Source organism: Citrus clementina, unplaced genomic scaffold (genome assembly GCF_000493195.1).
Source record: "Citrus clementina cultivar Clemenules unplaced genomic scaffold, Citrus_clementina_v1.0 scaffold_3, whole genome shotgun sequence".
NCBI classification, from domain to species: domain Eukaryota; kingdom Viridiplantae; phylum Streptophyta; class Magnoliopsida; order Sapindales; family Rutaceae; genus Citrus; species Citrus x clementina.
In genome coordinates, this window is record NW_006262339.1 from 50,714,722 (window position 1) to 50,734,223 (window position 19,502).

At 31.4% G+C, this 19,502-nt stretch overlaps 2 protein-coding genes and 1 pseudogene across 2 annotated transcripts; 1 reads left to right on the forward strand and 2 right to left on the reverse strand.

Moving 5' to 3' along the window:
- Nucleotides 1–508: 508 nt before the first annotated feature.
- LOC18047748 lies at nt 509–3,042 on the reverse strand (annotated as a pseudogene).
- A 3,914-nt stretch (nt 3,043–6,956) lies between these two features.
- Nucleotides 6,957–8,664, forward strand: LOC18047749 (cytochrome c oxidase-assembly factor COX23, mitochondrial). Its single transcript, XM_024188932.1, has 3 exons — nt 6,957–7,143; nt 8,124–8,200; nt 8,388–8,664. The coding sequence occupies exons 1-3, from the start codon at nt 7,047–7,049 to the stop codon at nt 8,433–8,435; spliced, it is 222 nt and encodes a 73-aa protein (XP_024044700.1). The 5' UTR covers nt 6,957–7,046; the 3' UTR covers nt 8,436–8,664.
- A 526-nt stretch (nt 8,665–9,190) lies between these two features.
- Nucleotides 9,191–12,135, reverse strand: LOC18047751 (cytochrome P450 714C2). Its single transcript, XM_024189120.1, has 5 exons — nt 11,786–12,135; nt 10,705–10,931; nt 10,306–10,547; nt 9,839–10,214; nt 9,191–9,711 (listed from the first exon to the last, which is right to left on the reverse strand). The coding sequence occupies exons 1-5, from the start codon at nt 12,060–12,062 to the stop codon at nt 9,286–9,288; spliced, it is 1,548 nt and encodes a 515-aa protein (XP_024044888.1). The 5' UTR covers nt 12,063–12,135; the 3' UTR covers nt 9,191–9,285.
- Nucleotides 12,136–19,502: the final 7,367 nt, after the last annotated feature.

Here is a 19,502-nt window from a genome sequence, read left to right on the forward strand (position 1 = left end):
ATTGTATAGCATGATTGTAAATATTAATTGTAATATCTGGTGTAATATCAATAATAATATGTGTATAATAGAATTTAAAAAAATTCCACAATTCAATAAAAAATTACTTTGAAAATTACGATAATTTGCCTTCTATTAAATGAATAGCATGTCAGATTTGGGATGAATTTAATTCTCAAGATAAGTTCTGATACATGTAATATTATCGAACAAAAAAAAAGTTTGGGGCAGATTCTTAAATTATGAGAACTATCCAAACTTCATATAATCATTATCTAAAATAAAAAAGATCGAAAAAAATATATATAGACAACAAAGTGCAATTTCATAAGTAAATTGATTAAGAGAATCCAGAACACATTAAACCACAGCTCAAATATTATTATACATAGATATGATGAACCATCAAGAGAAGTCACCCAAAAGAAGCAAAGAATGAATCAGAATGCACAAAAGAAAGAGGAGCATAGCCATTAACTCGACATGGACAACACCTAATGGAAATTGATTAAAGAACATAGCATAGTCTCAATTTTTTCCTTTCCTTCTTAGTCTTGGGAGGTTGGAGAATCACCTTGATAGCAGCATCAAACACTATCTTCACATTCTGCATTTTTGTTAAAAATAGTTTTAACAAGATTAACAATGAAAAAAAATTGCACCTCGAACTGATTCAGGTGTGTTATAGCGATCTTGCACAAGTATAATATAACACAAAGTTGCTTGGAACATTGATTAATTGCACAAACCTGCTGTGTCTTTGAGCTGCACTCAACATATGCCAATGCTCCTATTTGCTTCTTGAGTTTTTGACCCTGGTAACGGATAATGTATAAATGTATAGGATTTGGAAAATGAAAATAACCCAGAAAGGCTGTCTTAAGCGCTATGTTTATTTTTGAATAGATTTCTTGCAGTTGCAACTAAAAGTTTGCATAATATTAAGGTAAAACGAACTTGCGATTCAGCTAAATTTACAGTTAGTTACAGCCCCAGCCACATCTTTCATACTTAACTTGTGTTTGTGACATGTAAATTGATAAGAGAAGTTGTAGAATCAAGATTTTTGTAGTGCTACTTTGGAACTATATCATTTCTGGTTCATTTCTTCCTGTCACAATAGATTGTGATTACTTTGTTTTGGGTAAACATATAACCAATAACATTAACAAAACCCATATACACATGCCTATGCCCTCTGGAAAGGTAAACACAGTGATAATTAGAAGCCTACCTGTTCTGTAGAAATAGTATATGCTCCGGGATAATCCAAGTGGAATTGTCTGTCTTCTCTAAGATCTGCTACATCACATAATTATGTATTAACAGCAAGAAGGGTCCATACTTTCAAGTGCTCACTTATGTATACACAGACATGGGGAGGTGGGTGTCCACAAATACATACAAACATGCTATTGTAAAAGGATTTTGAGGACCCAAATTGTTCGTTTACATACCACACATGTGTATGCAAAAGTATGTGTGAATTAAGCAGTAGACAGAAAATGGACAAATTTTGAGGCACAAGCACAAAACTAAGCTTAGAAACCTTTGAAAGGGAAATGAGCAGCGAAAAAAAAAAAGATGAAAGGAACTTTATTGTCTTCAACTTTAAGTTCTTTCACCAAACACATAATTATGAAGAGCATTGAGAAACTTGAATGCAAAGCAATGACATAGTTATGGAAATACCCATTCACAGAATCAATAAATCAATTAAGCGAGAAGTATATCACCTAGTTTTGTCCCCACAAGAACAATGGGCACTGATGGGGCATAATGTCTCAGCTCCGGGACCCACTTCTCCAACATAACAGGGGGGCACAAGGAGAAAGGAAAAAGAAACAACGCATAGAGAAGAATCAGAGAAGTATATAAACATGATCGAATCATGCATGGTTGAAAGTTAAGCTTTAGGAGGACCTAGTTTCAAAATTAAATTAAGAAAAAGAGAGAGAGAGAGAGAGAGAGGAGAAGCTTACTTTTTTGGAGATGTTCTCATAACTAGGCCTACTAATGAGAGAAAAAGCAAGAATGAAAACATCGGCTCCTCTGTAACTTAAAGGTCTCAGCCTATTATAATCCTCCTGACCTGCATAATAAGTTATTTAAAAACCAAGAATTATATATAATCCTTATCCTTCCACTTTTTGGCGGGTCACTTTTGTAAAATCATACCATTTGCTGAACATTAACTTGAAAATAAAAGTAAACTATTAATCCCATGAATTAAGGTTGCTTTTGCTATTCAAAAGCAGATGAAAAGCTTGAAGTTGACAAGGCTGTGTCTAGATTCCAACACCTCTAGATTTTTCACATTTGAGAGGTTATCTGAACTATTCAATTGTACAGAAGCTCTATCTTCTTTTGTAGTGGAAAAACTACTAAGCCTTAACTCTCTAAAACTTCTAAGCATCTTTGATCGCAGTTTAATTATCCTCCTGATTGTCGCCACTAGAAAGAAAGTTTGAATTTCTAAACAATCCGAGTGACAAGTTTTGCAAGATTCAATATTTTCTTCTCTGGGTATTGTCAAAGTTTATGTTGCATCAGATTCATATCATGTGAATAAAAAAACCAATCTTCCAGAAGTAAGTATGAGAATATTAACGAACTCTAGCTAATAAAATTTAAATAAAACTAGTGTGTCAATAGTCAGTCATAGCTAAATGGCTAACATGAAAATCAAACTACAAAATTAAGAGACAGAGAGAGTACCAGCAGTGTTCCAGAGACCTAAATTCACAGTCCAGCCATCAACCATGACATTAGCGCTAAAGTTATCAAAAACAGTAGGCACGTAATCATGTCACAGAACCCACAAAGCAAGATCCTTTACTAACCAAATGCACATAAAAACATGACTAAGAAACAATTTTAAGAGAAGTTATATACAGTTGGGAAAGTGTTGCCGGTGTAAGAAATGAGGAGACATGTCTTGCCAACGGCACCATCTCTAACGGTCACACATTTGATGAACTTTGTTGCTATTGTTGTCGTTGTTGTTGAAGATGATGATGCCGATGCTGTTGTACTAGTCATTTTACAGCTGCCCCATAAACAACTTCACTGAAGCAAGACTGGGCTACCTCTTTGTTCCCTCAGCGTCAGTGTCACAGAGAGAGTTGGTCTCAAGTTTTTATGCAGAGGGAATTAAGGACCAAAGAGCAAATGCAAAATACGTCTAACTTCGCAATTTTGTTTGAGCTTGAGATGAGAGGGAGAAGCGTAAAGAAATGGGATGGGTTGGGGTCGCTTTAATTTGAGCTGTCAGAGAGGCAAACTGGAAATTAAAAGCTCAAAGATTACCATTTGAACAGTATTATTACATTTTACACTACCCTACCCCACCCCACCGATGTCTATGTTTCCGCATATCAACCATCGTATTTGAGTGCGATAAATTTTCTCCGCTCTCTACGCGCCTTGACATGCCCTTGCACCTTCAGTATTAGAAAAATTAGAAATTGAAAATCTTTTGAAGTTTGCTATTTTGCTAATTTTTTTCTAGCCGTGCTGTGTCACTGTGTGTGCTTGTACCGAAAGTAGATGTTCTCGGACTTAAAAAGGGCGCGTGCGCGTGGCACGTCAATATCCCGTCACAGTGGAATGAATCATCTGGGTCTCAACTCCCAACCAGGCTCATTTTAAATTTCCCAGGAGCACGAGAGTCACGTTCCAACACGCGCTTTGCGAAAATTTGAATGACAAGTAATGGTTGGGCCGGTAGTTGTCATTTGTCTTCGGTCCAATATGATTATTATTACCATTGTACCCTCCAAAATCCTCTAAAAATTGAATTCTTTTTTTAATTGTACTCTACCTAAAACCAAATGCATCATCTTTTTTTTTCTTTCTTTCTTTTTACTAATCATTGTTTTCATTTGTAAATCTTCTTTCCTTCTTAAAATTTCTTTTGTCTTGATATCTTTATTTTTCTCTTAAAATTTTCTTTTTTACCAAAAGATTTAAGCAGTCTTTAAATTTACACCAACTCTCCAACGATTAAGATAAATAATAATAATAATGCATTAAATTTGTGTAAACCAATTGTACATATTGAAGGGGGAGAGAAAAGAAAAAGTTTATGATGATAGAGATATAAATTATTATATAAATTTATTTTAAACAAATTAACTTAGTCTAAGTTTATTGGTTGAATAAAAATATAAAATAATTAAAATAAATTATGTGGGCCAGTTGTTATTTGATCCAAACAATTGAATTATACTACATCAAGTGTACAAAATAAAATGGAATAGGACAGTTTGTAACTCTACCTTTACTTATAAAATAACACATTGATGAGAGAGAAATTATAACTGAAGTTATTCTATTTGTATTTGTCCAAATACAAATACAAACCATTAATTAATACATATTGAGAGTAGTGAGAAGATTGGTGTTATAAGCACCCCCTCAATCAACCGTATAAAATCCATCACTTGTGCAATTAGGAAAATGACACTCATATAACATTAAGCGCAACGCGTGGCACTGAATAGTGCGTTTTGAGTTGAATATAAGTTCAACTCAAAACCAGTTCCTCACACAAGTCTCACGTTGCTCATGCGCAAAACACAACCCTCTCCATGACCCTTTCCATCGGCCCACGCACAAAACCAGTTCCTCACACAAGTCTCACGTCGCTCGCACACAAAACACAACCCTCTCTGTCGGCTCACGCACTAAACCAGCTCGGATCCTTTGCACTCTTATGCCTGTTGCAACTCATATTTTCTTGCATAATCATCCCAAAATCAGCAATTCATGAAGTGTATATATATAAAAGGTCTCACAAATATCAAACAACAAAACAACATTTTTCAATTTCCAATCGCAAGTTTTAACAGATACTGTCAACAAAAATTAACACAAAACAAGCTAAATCTTCACAAATTCATAATCACCACAACCAAATTTTGAATAAATAAAGCAAATTACCTCAACAAATTGATTACAGCAGCTGAGGACGAATGAAATGAAGGTAAGAAAGTGAAGGTGAGGCGAGAGAGTAAGACACTGTGAGGGAGAGTCGATGGTCAAAGGCACCGTTGTGGTGTGTGAGAATTTGCTAGTCATATTTGGCTTAAGTGAGCTGTGGATTTAATGGGAATCAAGGGGAGAATGCAACAACATCTACCTTGTGTTCAACAATAGCATTTTATATTATGCTCAAAACGCATCGTTCGGTGCTTAATGTTGTGCTATATGTTGTGAGAATATCAGAACCGATGCAATTATAGTAAAAGATAAAATTATCTAACTAAACCCATTGTTCCCTTTCTCTCTCTCAAAAGTCAACTCTTTCGTTCGTAATCTCAATATCAAATTGATGAATACAATGATTACTGAATTTGGATCTAACAATAAATTTTTTGAAGATAATTACTCCATAAGGTAACGCAAAAGTTCAACCGTGCAAGTCGCAAACTTGGTTCTCTAAAATCCAAAAAAAAAATTGTTAAAAGATCATTCAAATAAATTAATCGCTTATGTAGTTGTACAATTTACACTAGTGTTTTTAATGAATTCCTTTCAATCTTTATAATAAAATTCTTAAAAATCAAAAGGAGCAAATAAGATCGTTACAAAATCCCATTTATGTGAACATAGTTCTATTACTAGTTGAAATTATATAAAAGGACAAACTGAATTGAATTAAATTAAAAATATCTTTACACCCAATTATGAAGCCTATTATCTTTAAATTTTAGGATTCGTTTAGTATAGTTTTTTAAGTAAAACATATTTAAGTAGAGCTTTTACCCAAAGAATTTTCGTTGTTTGGTTGTGAATGAAATCTTTTATTAAAAGTTATAAATTTATTTTAATATATAAGTTTTTTAAAGTTATGTTATGAAAAGAATAAAATAAGATTTTCAAATAAGTAGATGATATTTTAGATATTTTAACATTAAAAAAAAGACTTTTCAACTCTACTCTCAAAAGGCCAAAATTTGAGCTTTGTTAGAGACAAAATAATTTATTTAAGCTTCAAAAGCCCTACTAAAAAAACCAAATAACAAGAAAAAATTTGATAAGATCTTATAGAATTAAATAAGTACTTATAACTATTGGATAAGTCATACCAAATAAACACTTAATATATGATATACTTTTTTTTTATAAAATCATAATTATTTTGAAACAATGAAGAAATAAATTATCTAATGATTAATCCTTATTATGAAAAAGTATATTTAAAATTTAATTAATTTATTCTAGATGATAAACACTATTGTATCTTTTGTTCTTTTATGTAATTTTGGTTAAGAGAAAAGCTATGATTTGGCAAAAAAGTCCGGGCCGGCCCAAGCCCAGGCCCGACCCTCACACACCAAGAAAAAAAAAAGCTCGGACAAAGTCCATGCCTACTACTTTTTTTAAAAAATAATTTTATAAATTAGAATAATATAATTAAAATTGAAAATTCATTTAAAAATAAAAAGAAAACTTAAATTCTTAACTTATAAATCAATTATGATTCAAAAAAGCTAAAATTATGATACTAAATTCTCTATTTTGTGTCAATTAATTAAGAGAGCATTTGAATTAGAAAATACAGTATTAAAGAAAATTAAAGTTATGAGCTTTTATTTACTTTATTTATTATTTTAATTTAAAATATTTATTTTATTTTATTTATTTATGATTGTAATAACTTGTTGATTATTAATTTATTTTAAATTTATAATAATTTAAAAAATTAAAATAAATAAATAAAACCTAAGTCCGGCCCGAGCCCGTACACTTAATTAATAATGGGCTTAAATCCGAGCTTGAAAAAGCCCAGTCCAGGCCTGCTGTTTGCCATCCCTAGCTATGAATGTAACGAGTGGGGTGTTTTTTTTTTTTTTTTTTTAATTTAAAGGTGGGGTTTAATAAGAATTTTCTTAGGGTGTTAGGGCTCGACTCTATAATGTTCGAGCCGGCCCACTATTTTGCCACCCAAAACACAAACAGCATGAAAAAGAAATAAGAACTTGAAAGTTGAAACCCAACCAAAACAGATAAGAGTGAGAGGAAACGAACAAGACACAAGCATGGCGTCGGGACCTGCAACTGATACACCGCCATACGCAAGTGCTGCGCGAATCTCAGATTCTCAATGTTACCCTCAGTACACTGCCTCTCTCAAATGTAAGTTCCTCTTTATTTCTTTCTCAACTTTATCTTTTTTCTTTCAATCACGTCGCTTGTAATTTTTATATTTAATTAGCGATTGGTTTTTGGTCTTGAATCTTGCTACTTGGTATTTATTTGGATGGTTTTGGAATGATTATGACTAATTAGTTAGCAATTGTTCAGTTCCATGATTGCGATTTTATTTTAATCTTGTTTCAATTCAATGTTAATACGATGATTTATGTGCAAATAGCGTAGCTTTATGTTTCATCTTTAATTTTGCTTCCGTTGCTAGACTTTGAATGTACGTAATGGCATGTCCGTGTGGCCTTTTTGATGTTTAAGATATGTCCATGTTATTCGCTCATCCTCAAGTTGATACCTATCGACTATTGTGATTCACGATTATGATCAGTTATTGGGGCCTTAAAATCCCCTTGGTAGTAAAGATTCCTAGAAGTTTTTGTTAAGTGACGAAAAAGCAAGATCATGCCTAGAAGCTTCTCATTTTGCATTGCTTGAACATAAGCATGGTGGTGTTCAAAATGCCTTCCTGATTGGTCTATAAAACTATTTGACTGCCCATAATCTCAAAGTACCTTTTCAGGTTGGAATTGAAGTTTAGAAACAACGAGTGAATGGAATCGATGAGGACAAGATAAAGAGTTTAGATGATTTATCTAAAAATGCATTTTTGTCTAGTCTATAGAATCATTTTTCCTTATACAACTCTCCATTTTTTTGTCCACAAGATTACACCAATGATCTAGTGCCCTTAAGATTGCTGGCCTGGCTAAGGAAACTAAAGCTCTAACTAAGACAGCTCCCAACCTTTCATTCGTAGACATCGATGGTTCTCACCTAAATTTTTTACATGTGCTTCCTTTTATTTTATGGCTTTTGGAAATTTGCATATTGGTCTTGCCATATTTTAACAGATTAGTTTTCTTTTAATAACATTTGGCCAAAATATAATCCTGACTTACACTTTTCAGGTCTGGAAGAATTTAGTACAGACAAGAGTAAATGTCAAGAACATTTTGATGTTTATAAAGAATGCAAGAAAAAGGAGGTATTGCATTTTCTCTCGACTTTTCATATGTTATTTTTCATTGTGCCTTTTTGTTTTTTCCCATAGACATCTTCACTACAGCATTTAATCCTACCCAATAAAGGAAAAAAGGTAACAGGGATAGAGCCTGCATTGAACTGTGCATCTCATGTTGTTATTATACTTTTCGCTTGTGTGGTGTCAACAGAGGGAAGCTCGGTTGGAACGCAATAGAAGCAGGTCCTTCTTCTCATGAACTCCTTCTAGGAGATCCTTCTCCATTATACCCTACCATAGTTAGTAACCGGTTAAATTTTGAGCTCATATGGAGTGGTGATCCTTCTCTTGTTGCATGAGGTATAGAGTTCAATTGAGTTTCAGCCCACGTTGTACACTGAATAATACATTGTTATGAACTTTGTCTATTTTCATTTTTTTTTTCTGGACAAGGAAACTTTGGATAAGTTTAATATGGTTCTTTTGTATACCCGGAAAAGATGATGAGATTTTCCTTCCATTGAGTGATGAGATAAATACTGTATTTTCCTAAATAATTATATTGAGGTGTGAACAATAAGTCAATAATTAGTCTGCTTTGTTGGTCATGCGCTCATGGACCTGTGTATATGCTCACATTTCTCCAGTTCCTTGAGATTGAAACGCAATCCAATGTTCTAACTGAAATCTTCTCAAAGTATTTGAAGGTTGAATTATTTTTTTTTCCTTGTAGATAGCATTAGCACTTTGCAGGTATGTATAATCTTTTAAAAATAGTAAGAGAAACCTTTTTCCAGTTGAACAAAGGCAAGGGCTGTGACTTTTCTTTGTGGCCCTCTCTCAGTTGAAGCCTTTTTCATGGTATTCAACTCTTTTTAGGGTAATAATTTTCTGGCTTTGACTACTAATACAGTTAATTGCTAGTGGTTATAAAATCGATTTTAGAGTACGTTTGTGTGTTCCGAACTAACTTTGGAATTGAATTGAATAGAAGAAAAATAAACTAATCTGCTTTATTCGACAAAAGTTTCGAATTTGACTTTGTAATAATACCAAATACAAATTATTTGTCCAAATAACAATATGCTCAGACATGAAAGCACGAGAAATCAAACCCTCCTGACATGGAGTATAATTCCATTTCCAGGCACTATATTTACCCTTACAACAGGGCAGTGCTGGTAATTTGGTGAGAGCGAGAAGCTGAACTTTGAAAGAAGCAGAGAAAGAATCACTTTCAACTCTGCAAGGGCGAAATGTTGGCCTGCGCAAGCGCGAGGCCCTGCACCAAACGGCATATATGCCTGTGGAAACTTGCATGCGGCCGTAACGCCGTTGGCAAATCTTTCTGGGTTAAACTCGTGAGCATCGGAGCCCCAAGCCTCAGGATTCTGTTGTAGTATTGGGATCGGTACCTGGATCCCCATTCCTTTTGGAATCACAATGTCTTTAAACTTGATATCATCCAGGGCTTCTCTGAATACAAATCCTGCAGGCGGGTATAGTCGCAAAGTCTCTTGAATCACCATTGTTAGCTGACAGAAAAAAAAAAAAAAATTAATGATAATGATAATACGTACTAAAAATCAAACACCACCACATGACAATGTGTAATTTATAATGTGAAAAACATCACCTATAGACTTGTTTATACGTACGTACCGTCTTCATACTTGAAAGCATAGTAGAATCCAGCAAGCATCTGTCTTTACAAACTCTAAGCACTTCAGCACGAACACGATCCTGCCATTCTGGATATACAGCTAACAACATTAATGCCCACGAGGATGTGACCGCAGAGGTCTCGTGCCCAGCAAAGTATATGTTCTTGCAGTTGTCCACAATGAATTTGTCACGAGAAATATTCAAAGGAACACCATTGTAGTAACCACAACTTTTAGCACCTTCAAGTATCATTTGTAGAAGATCCTTCTCATGGGAACAAGATTGACTTCGTTCTTTCACTACTTGTAGTATCATTGAGTTGATTTCTTTGTCTAATTTCCATATGTCTCGGTTGTTTTTGGTGGGCAAGTACCTGTAATTAGCATGATCATATATATGGTACAAGTGATCACTTTCCATCCATATAAAAAAGATAATAAAAAATTTGAGATATTTTGTTGTACCTTAAGCCAGGAACTCCAACAGCTCCCTTAGACATGGCTAACACAAGACATTCGAACTTTGAAAATATTTCTTGACCTTTGGAATAATTGCTTCCAAAACAAGCTCTTGAAATTACATCTGCAGCCAAACTTTGCATGTACCTGTCCACTCTAATTTCAGCAATTCCTCCCTCACTTTCAATTCTGCTCTCCCAAGATTTTACTATGGAAGTTGTTGAATCCACCATTAGCTTCACCATCCCCTTTGAATAAAGTTTGCGTAAGGCATTGTTAGTTTAATGAAATATTTGCATACATTATAAGAATTATCAAATGCAGCCTGCTCACACATTTTAAAATGGGAAAATTTTAGGTCAGCGAGATGGTAAACTACTCATTATCAAGGTATTTTTTCTGTACCTTAACCCTTTCGAGGTATAATTCGGGTGCAATAACTTTTCTTTGATAGACCCAAAGTGGGCCGCTTGATGCTAAAATTCCTTGCCCCAGAAGAGGCCCACGATCTTTGGACAAATAAGAAGGCTTGCCTAAGCTCAAAGATGTGCACTGGTTTATTTCCTTCACCAAATCCACATCTGTTGTGCAGAATATCTGGATGCTTCCCATTGAATAAATGTACCTTGATCCTGCCAATTTTTTTTTTTTTAAACAAAATTTGTAAATTGCATTGAAAATGCTTAAAAGATCAATATATAGATGGTGTTCGAATACAATACCTAGGACAATGCTTAAGACTTCGTATTAAATTTAACGTATTGTTTAATTAAAAAAATATACATATTACGGTCACTATAACTTGTTTAAAATCGAAAGAAGAATAAACAGTTTTATACATTAAAATTTAACAAGTTACATGAGGAATTTTATGAGATTGACTTAGTTGACCCACCTCAACTATTATAAGTGTAGATCACATTTTGATAATAAAGAAATGACTAAATTACTATTGTGCTCGCTAAGACATCACAATACAATGACTAGATTAGACCAAAGAAATTGAAACCAAAACAATATAAAAAAAAAAAAAAAAAATCGTCTAAGTCACATTTGCGTAACTTACAATTAGGTAAAACAATAAAAGAATGAAAAGAAAGAAAAGGACGGTGGGCAGAGAGGAAAAGAAAAGAAAGGGAGTTTTCCAATTTTCTTATTCTTCTTTATTATTTTCTATTGACTGCTGGGTGCGGCGGCTCAGTTTGGGCAACGGTTAACGGAAAAGGTCATGAAAAGGACGGTGGGTGCGATGGTGGTGGCTTCTGAAGAGCGGCGGCTTGGTCCTATTAAAATGCCCCTGTTACTATTATTTGCTTTAACCAGAACTTAAATTAAGAACAGAACGCTCAGTATGCAAAGCAATAACAGCGATTCTTGTTCTCCCCTATGCTGTGATTATGAATGAACACGTTAAAAAGCTAATGTTTTGTAGTGAGGTACAAATAATTACTCCGTAAAAGAAAACGACAGAGACAAGAAGGGGTACCATAATCCTTTCTGTACTTGTCGAGATAGGCGAAAGCTATTGGCGGCCAATTATGAGAAATGCCAACTTTTTGTTGGTCTTTTGCAGCAGCAGCAGCTTGGTGTTGAATTCTTTTAATTTCAAAGATGTTTCCCCAAAGAAATAAAGGAGAAGGCCCTTTGACGCCTTGCTTTTGTAGCAAAGCCCTCAGCTTTTTTGGTTTTAAAACCAAAGCATTGTACATGTGTTGAAGTAGAAACAACACCACAAGCACAACGCCTCCCAAAACTACGGCCATTATCAAACTTCAATTTGATTCACTTGCTTGCCCTTTTCATTTTGCCTGTCTTCCGAAGCATTTTATACCAATTTGTCTAGTGGCTAGTGCGGCAACGTTGACATTCTAATGACAAAATACTTAATTTCGGGTTCATAATTATGGTTTTCTTTTATAATGGACCCGTTAAAGAATCAAATTTGACTTCACTGTGTTTTCTTTTACCGGGTTTTCAATTTTGTATCTTTAATTAATACTTAAAATCAAATGGAGACAAAGTTACTTTAATCAACCTTTAATCTAGCTACATAATAAGGGATTTGCCTACCTTACGTTTAACGTAAGGTACGCTCTCTCACACAGCTGAAAATGCGACTGCGACGTTCAACTAACTGGGCAATGATTGAACTTTGCGACTTCCTTCTACGAACCACACTAATCAAAGTGAGAAAATTAACATGGGCTGCCAAGGTCGTGCAATGGTATTAAGGGTGTGTTTGGTACACTGTATTGTATTATACTGTATTGCATTATTTTTATGCTGGTGTATTGTATTATGTTGTATTGCACTAACATTGTATTATAACAATGTTGTACAATGTTTAGTGCTGCACTGTACTGTATTAATTTTTAGTTATATTATGTTTGGTGTTGCACTGTACTGTATTAATTTTTTATGATTAATTTATATTATATATTTATAAAATAATATTTGTTAGTACTTAAAAAAACTAAATATAGAGGTCTTAAATTTTAGAAATTTAATTACAAAATGAATTGTGCTAATATTTTATATTATTATTAATTTTAGATTAGTATTATTGAAATTCATTCGTATTTAAATATTTATTATTTGTTATATTATATTATTTAAAAATATTAAATTTTATATATTAATATTACAATAATTAAATAGTGTAATATTATATTATATTTTATATACTTTTAAGTATTTATTATTAATCATATTAAATTATAAATTTATTAATAAATTATGATGTAAAAATAAAAAATTATATTACATTATAAATTAAAAATTATATAATTATCCATTTTTATTATTATTAAGCAAAACTAAAAGTTAAAGTTAAAAAAAAAGAAGGACAAGCTAATGCGGGAGTTCCCGCATTAGCGCGCCTCCCGATGCTCAATCCCAATGAAGTTCAGCTGCTGCCAAACATGTTATTGGTTTAAATTTATGTTGGGCCCACAATTAATCCTATGTAACACCACACACCAAACGCACCCGAAAGGTTGAATTTGGAAGCCTCAATTATGGACCAGCAAACACTTAGGTCCACTTTCGGCAAATTTGAATTACCCCATTAACGGGAGGAAAGCAAATAAACTCCATATCAAGAATAACAAACGACACAGGAATATGTTTGTGTACAGTGTATATGTGCAGTGGCATCTTTTTCTAATCAATTGATTTTTTTCTTTTTTGTTTATTCATTTACTAATTAAGAAAATCAAAGTAATGTAGTATGTAAGAAAAATGTTTCAAGGCCATGTTTGGTTTAAAGAAAGGGAATGAGAGAAAAAAAAAGTGGAATGGAAGGGAAGGGAGAAAAAAGGAGTGGGGGAAAATAGTAAAATTAAATTTTATTGTTTGGTTTGACATAAAATTTGATAGGGAAATGAATTATAATTTTTTTCTTTGGACAAATTTATCATTGGCCTTAAGTATTAAATTACTTATATTAGTAATGAGCTATAATTTAATATCAATACCGAACTTTTTTAATGTCAAAAAGTCCTAAAACTATTTAAGATTTATATTTAATATAAAATATAAAATAATTTAATATACTAAACTATTTAATATAATTTAATATGAAATATAATTTTTTTAAGCTAATATGAAATATAATTTAATATAAATAAAAGACAGTCAACGACGGTGGTCAACAGAAGTCAATGGCAGCCAACGGCCGCTTTCCGGCGAAATTCCGCGCAGCTTCCGGCAATGGTCTAAGGATCCGGTAGAGCTTTGGCGACAGTCCGGTGGAGGTCCGGGGAAGTTCTAGCGGCTGTCCGTGTGGAGTTCCGGTGAAGTTCTGCGATGTTCCGGTGGATCTCTAGGAAATTTCAACAAAGTTCCGGTGACGGTTAATTTATATTTTTATATTTTCAAAATAAATAAGTTTGTTTATTTTATTATGTTTCTTAAATCATCCATTAAATTTAATTAATATAAAATTATTTATAATATTAAATTGATAAAATAAAATTATAAATAATAATTATTAATAGCCTTATACAAATTAATATGTTGAAGGGTAATTTTGAAAACTTTGGTTTTCAACATAATAGAAATTTAAATTCTTCACTTCTTGGTGTTGGAATTCAAATTCTATATTATAATGGATATTAAATTATAATAGAAATTAAATTCTTATATATTTTGTGTAACCAAATAATGAAAATAAAACTAGAATTTGAATTACTTTCTTAATTTCTTCTCCTCCATTCCCTCATCCCAACCAAACAACACCTAACTTTCTTAATTTCCATGGCATGTGAAATAAATCTGCAATGAGTCTCTCATTTTCCTCAGAAATTGGAAAATATCATACCCAGGTTACATGAAGATTGACACCATGTCCAGGCTCCGGTTCCATAGAATGGCATATGAGCCTAGAAACTCCATTTGCAAATCGTTCAGGGGTGCGCCCATAATCATAAATCGGGATGATGTTGCATCATTAATTAATATTGATTTCATGGAATCACAATGTCTTTAAACTTAATATCTTGAAATGGAAGGCCTCTCTTGGCAGAAGCCAGCCGTATTGGCGGTTACAGGCGCAACGTCTCTTGAATCACCATATTGTCAACCGCAGAAAGATAAGAATATTAATTAAATTGAATTCATTCTCAATTAGAACGGAATTTCAAAGGAAATGCAGTACTACTTGATGATAAATTAGGCCAAAGAAGGAACAGCCAGAAAGCTAATAGCGCTACTTTGTCTGTTCATTTGAAAAATGGTATTCTGAAAGTGGGAAAGAAGCAATTTACAGACCAAGGCTAGCTGCTTCAATTTTGTTGACCATACTAGTAGTATATTCATTTCACATTAAGTATAACCTGTAACTCAGTTGATTTTTTCTAAAAAAACTAGGAGACAGCCTAACCAAAAGCTTTGAAGTAACTCATATCATAGGTATTTTACCATTTCCAAGCTTGGAAGCATGTCAGCATCTGGAAGGCCATTTCCACAAGTTCCAGTAACTCGTGCAATGTGACCATACAGCCAATAAAAGTAATACCCATGACATGATGCTGTAATGGCAGAGGTCTCCGTCTCATGACCAGCGAAGTATTTATTCATATACGCTTGCAATTATCCACTATAAATTTGCCCCCAGAGGTTACTGCAAATTAACCACTAGTGAAATTTGGATGAATATTGTGGTATCATTGAGATGTAATAAGTAACTTAAGCCGGGACGGGAACACCAACACCAACTAATCCTTTCTGCAAAAGAATCTTTTTCGAATCCTTGTGAATATCTCTTGCCCTTTAGGAGTAGCTGCAACCAAACCAAGCACTTGTATCCACAGCCAAACTTCTCGCGTCCATGTCAATTCTAATTTCTGCAGTTCCCCCCTTGTCACTTTGGATTCTACTCTCCCAAATCCAATTAAGATCCTAGCAGTGCCAGTGACGAAGTAGACTCCACCATCAATTTGACCGCACCTTGACTTTGTCAATATAGAATTCAAGAGCAATAATCTTTATTAGTTTTCTATTGTCTCCTGTACTTTGGTTATTTTACGTAATAGAAAATACATTTTGTGCCTAACTATATATATATTTTTAAAAAAAATCTATGTTTAGCCGCCTATAGTTAAATAATTTAAGGGTTATTATCATTTCACTACTTTAAAAATTGACAAATATCAAATGATTACAAGAAATATTGTCCTCTATCATTTTTCTACTATATCTTTACAAAAAAAAATCATTTTACTACATTTCCGTTACAACCGTTAGTTGACCAGTTAATTCACTAACAAAATATCAATTTTACCCTTCATGATAAAAAATAATAATTGAAACTTATTTACAAAATTAGCTCTTTCACATTTATTTGATCATCCAAGTGTCAAAACTCCCTAATTAAGCGACTCAATCCTGTATGTTTTTCTTTGATAACAAACGAATAGAAAGTAGATCCATAATTCAACAACATACTTCGAGGTATGTTTATTTACTTATATTTGTCATAGAAGTCCCCCCTCCTTCCCACCCCAAATTTTCTTTAAAAGATACGATAGTTATATACATATCACGGACTAATCCCCAGCCTCAAATTTATTCTTATAGGTTGGACATCAAATTCATATTTGATCCCATGATTTTACAGATTATAAATTGTCAATCCAATCAATTCATGGTTGGTGAAAATCAATCTAACTCCAACGAGTAAGTCTACAGATCAGCTGCAGATTTGACTCAATTTATATTTAATCTAACATTTTATGCATTGGTTTAGGAATTAAAATTTTTTAATTCTGTCCAATCCATGAATTAATTAAATTAAAAAGTCTAATATAAAAAATAATTTTACTATTGATCAAATCAAAATTGAATAAGATTTAAATAAATAAATTTTTTAAATAAAGCTAGAACGATACATTTAAAGTTTCAAAATATAAAACACAGAAAAAAAATTGAATATTTATTTATTTTCATTATTCTATTATTTAATTACCTTTATTTTATCTTATTATCGGATAAGATATAATATACTGTTAATGTAAATACATTTTAACTCATAATATACTGTTAATGTAAATACATTTTAACTCATTTATTTATTAGTAAGTGGTAATGCTACATTTATAAGTTTTATTATTATTATTTATAAGCAGGCGCTTAATGGTTTTATTTTTAATAATAATTATTATTATAATAATAATAATTATTATTATTATTATTATTATTATTATTATACCACCAAATATTTTATGATATATCACTTTAATATCAAAATTTTCTGACAATTATACTTAAATATTTCAACTTTTATTATTTTATCACCAAACCGTTAAAATTAACATAATTTTAAATGAAAATTATAATAAAAGTCTATTTTACCCCTAAACTGTGTAAGTGTAATTTAATATTCTAAATTAAATAATACCAAATTATTTATATTCAAAGAAATAATACTTTTTTCAATTGATTATTTTATGTATCTAAAATAATTAATTGATAAAATTGTACATACCTTGTGAAATTATTAAAGTAGTGAATATACTAAAATTCTTAGAATACTCATGTAACATCAACAATTTATTAGTCAACTTAGGGGTCATATTTTTTTTAAGAGGCTCAAAAGTGATTTTGAAAAGTGAAAAATTAATTTTGATGATTAATAAATTTTTTAAAAATCAATTTTGGCAAAATCACCTTATTCTACAACAGATTTTGGAAAGAAAGGAGGGAATAGCTTTTCAAAATCTGATTTTAAAAATTACTTTTATACTAACTCAATTCCATATATATCCTCATATATATTACAAAAATCCAAAATTATTATTATTGACTAGGAAATAAAATCATTAATTTTAAAGACATTATTATTGTTGCCAATTATATTGAGATAACAAAATAAAAAAATAAAATTAATAATAGAAAATATCTATTTTACTTATCAATTATTTTTTGTACACAATAAAAAAAATTTGTGTACATGTTTATAAATATTTAAATAAATTTTATTCAATATTATGTCTAATTTAGTCATTTTTATCAAACGTTTAACTAATTTTCTTTACGGCTAATTATTTCTACAACACATCTTACAACAATTATTTTAAAAAGTACAAATTACTAAACCGACCCTTAATGATTTGATAGTAAAATGACAATAATCGAAACATTCGGTTAAAAAAAATTGTCAAAAAATTTAATGATAAAAGAATATGTCAAAAATAATAGATAGTAAAATGATAATATTAAAAAAAATACCCTTAAAAAATTGCGATTCTTTAGTGTTAAAAAAACAAGTAAAATCTCATCAACATATCAAGCTTGCTCTACCTGGCAAACAAGCAATTCTGTATATAGGAATATTAAAGATCTTTTATCGCCTTCTGATCCAAAAACTAAATCTTGGTCGGAATTAAACGCGTTCAAATCCTTTTTTTTTTAAGGGTAATCAATTTGCTTCATGATCATTTACGAAGCTTAAGAGTGAAAGAAATATTAAAGGTAAAATATGAGAGAGAGTGCTGGACAAATCGTAAAAAATAAAAAACCACGGAAAGGATGAGAGAGAAAGACGTTAATAGTTGATTAGTTAAAAAAAATTCATTAATCCAAACAAATCTCAATCATTTAAAAAAGTCAAATGATTGAGATTAATCTATCTCGACTCCCCTTCTGATAAGGGTTTATTTGTCTTTCCGTTTTAGAGGTATAATATATTTTCCTTTAATGTTAAATGAGAGTTATTGTTCGGACAGTGCCATACTAAAATTATGAATGAGAGTCTCGATTACTTTCTGATTATATATATTAGTATAGTTTTGATTATAATATATCAGTATTTTAAAAAAATAAAATCTAAAACTGTAGAATTTTGACAGTTAGGAACACAATGAGATAGCCAAAAAAATCAAAATGGGTGAACCCGTAAATTTATAATTTAAATAAGTTAGAAAGAAAAAAAAATCTTTTGGAATTTATAATACAAGTCGTCCTTGGTTCCGCTACTACTTGCAGATTTGCCCCCTATTATACATACCATAAACTATCATACAAACTAGTTGGAAATTGGTTGAAAAATGAACGTAGTTAATAAAAAATATTTACATACCCAATAATTTACATCCAGCAAGTTATTTCATGACAGGTATAGTAGGTAAGTTTACCAACTCAATTTGTACAAGATTGTATTCGTGGCCTCTTTTTATAAAATTAAAAAAAAAAGTTTCTTTTTAATTGAAATTATCTAAATAACTAAAAATAAAATCAACTCATTTATGTTTTGAATAGAAATTCAAGTAAACAATTAATATAAATGATTATTTTAACAAAATTTTTACACCAATCCCATTTGATAATTTATATTAATATTTTAAATATTAATTGACAAATATTTCTTTTTGTAGAAATTTAAGAGTTTAAAATTATAGAGATAAAGACTGCGTAATATCTAATACAAAGAAATGATTTAAATTTTTAAGATTTTGTATGATTTTATTAATAAAAACTTAAAAGGAAATATTTTTTTAAGAATGAAGTTTTTATGATCATAGGATGATTAATTTTAATATATGGTGCGTATTTTGTAAATTAGAGTGGGTTGTTAAAAGCTCTCGTCATGAAAGAAATTTGAAGAACGAAGTTGGGCCCTGGAGTCCAAGAAAAGAATTTCAAAAAAGAAAAAAAAATCCAAAAAATTCAAAAAAAAAGAAAAAGAAAAACAGTAAGAAAGAATA

Excerpts from the sequence above, each read along its gene's own strand:
- LOC18047749 (XM_024188932.1), top strand. The coding sequence starts at position 7,047 with ATGGCGTCGGGACCTGCAACTGATACACCGCCATACGCAAGTGCTGCG. Across the intron at positions 7,144-8,123 it reads GTACACTGCCTCTCTCAAAT|GTCTGGAAGAATTTAGTACA; the intron begins GTAAGTTCCTCT and ends TACACTTTTCAG. Across the intron at positions 8,201-8,387 it reads AAGAATGCAAGAAAAAGGAG|AGGGAAGCTCGGTTGGAACG; the intron begins GTATTGCATTTT and ends TGGTGTCAACAG.
- LOC18047751 (XM_024189120.1), bottom strand. The coding sequence starts at position 12,062 with ATGGCCGTAGTTTTGGGAGGCGTTGTGCTTGTGGTGTTGTTTCTACTT. Across the intron at positions 10,548-10,704 it reads TATACCTCGAAAGGGTTAAG|GGGATGGTGAAGCTAATGGT; the intron begins GTACAGAAAAAA and ends CTTTATTCAAAG. Across the intron at positions 10,215-10,305 it reads GTTGGAGTTCCTGGCTTAAG|GTACTTGCCCACCAAAAACA; the intron begins GTACAACAAAAT and ends TGCTAATTACAG.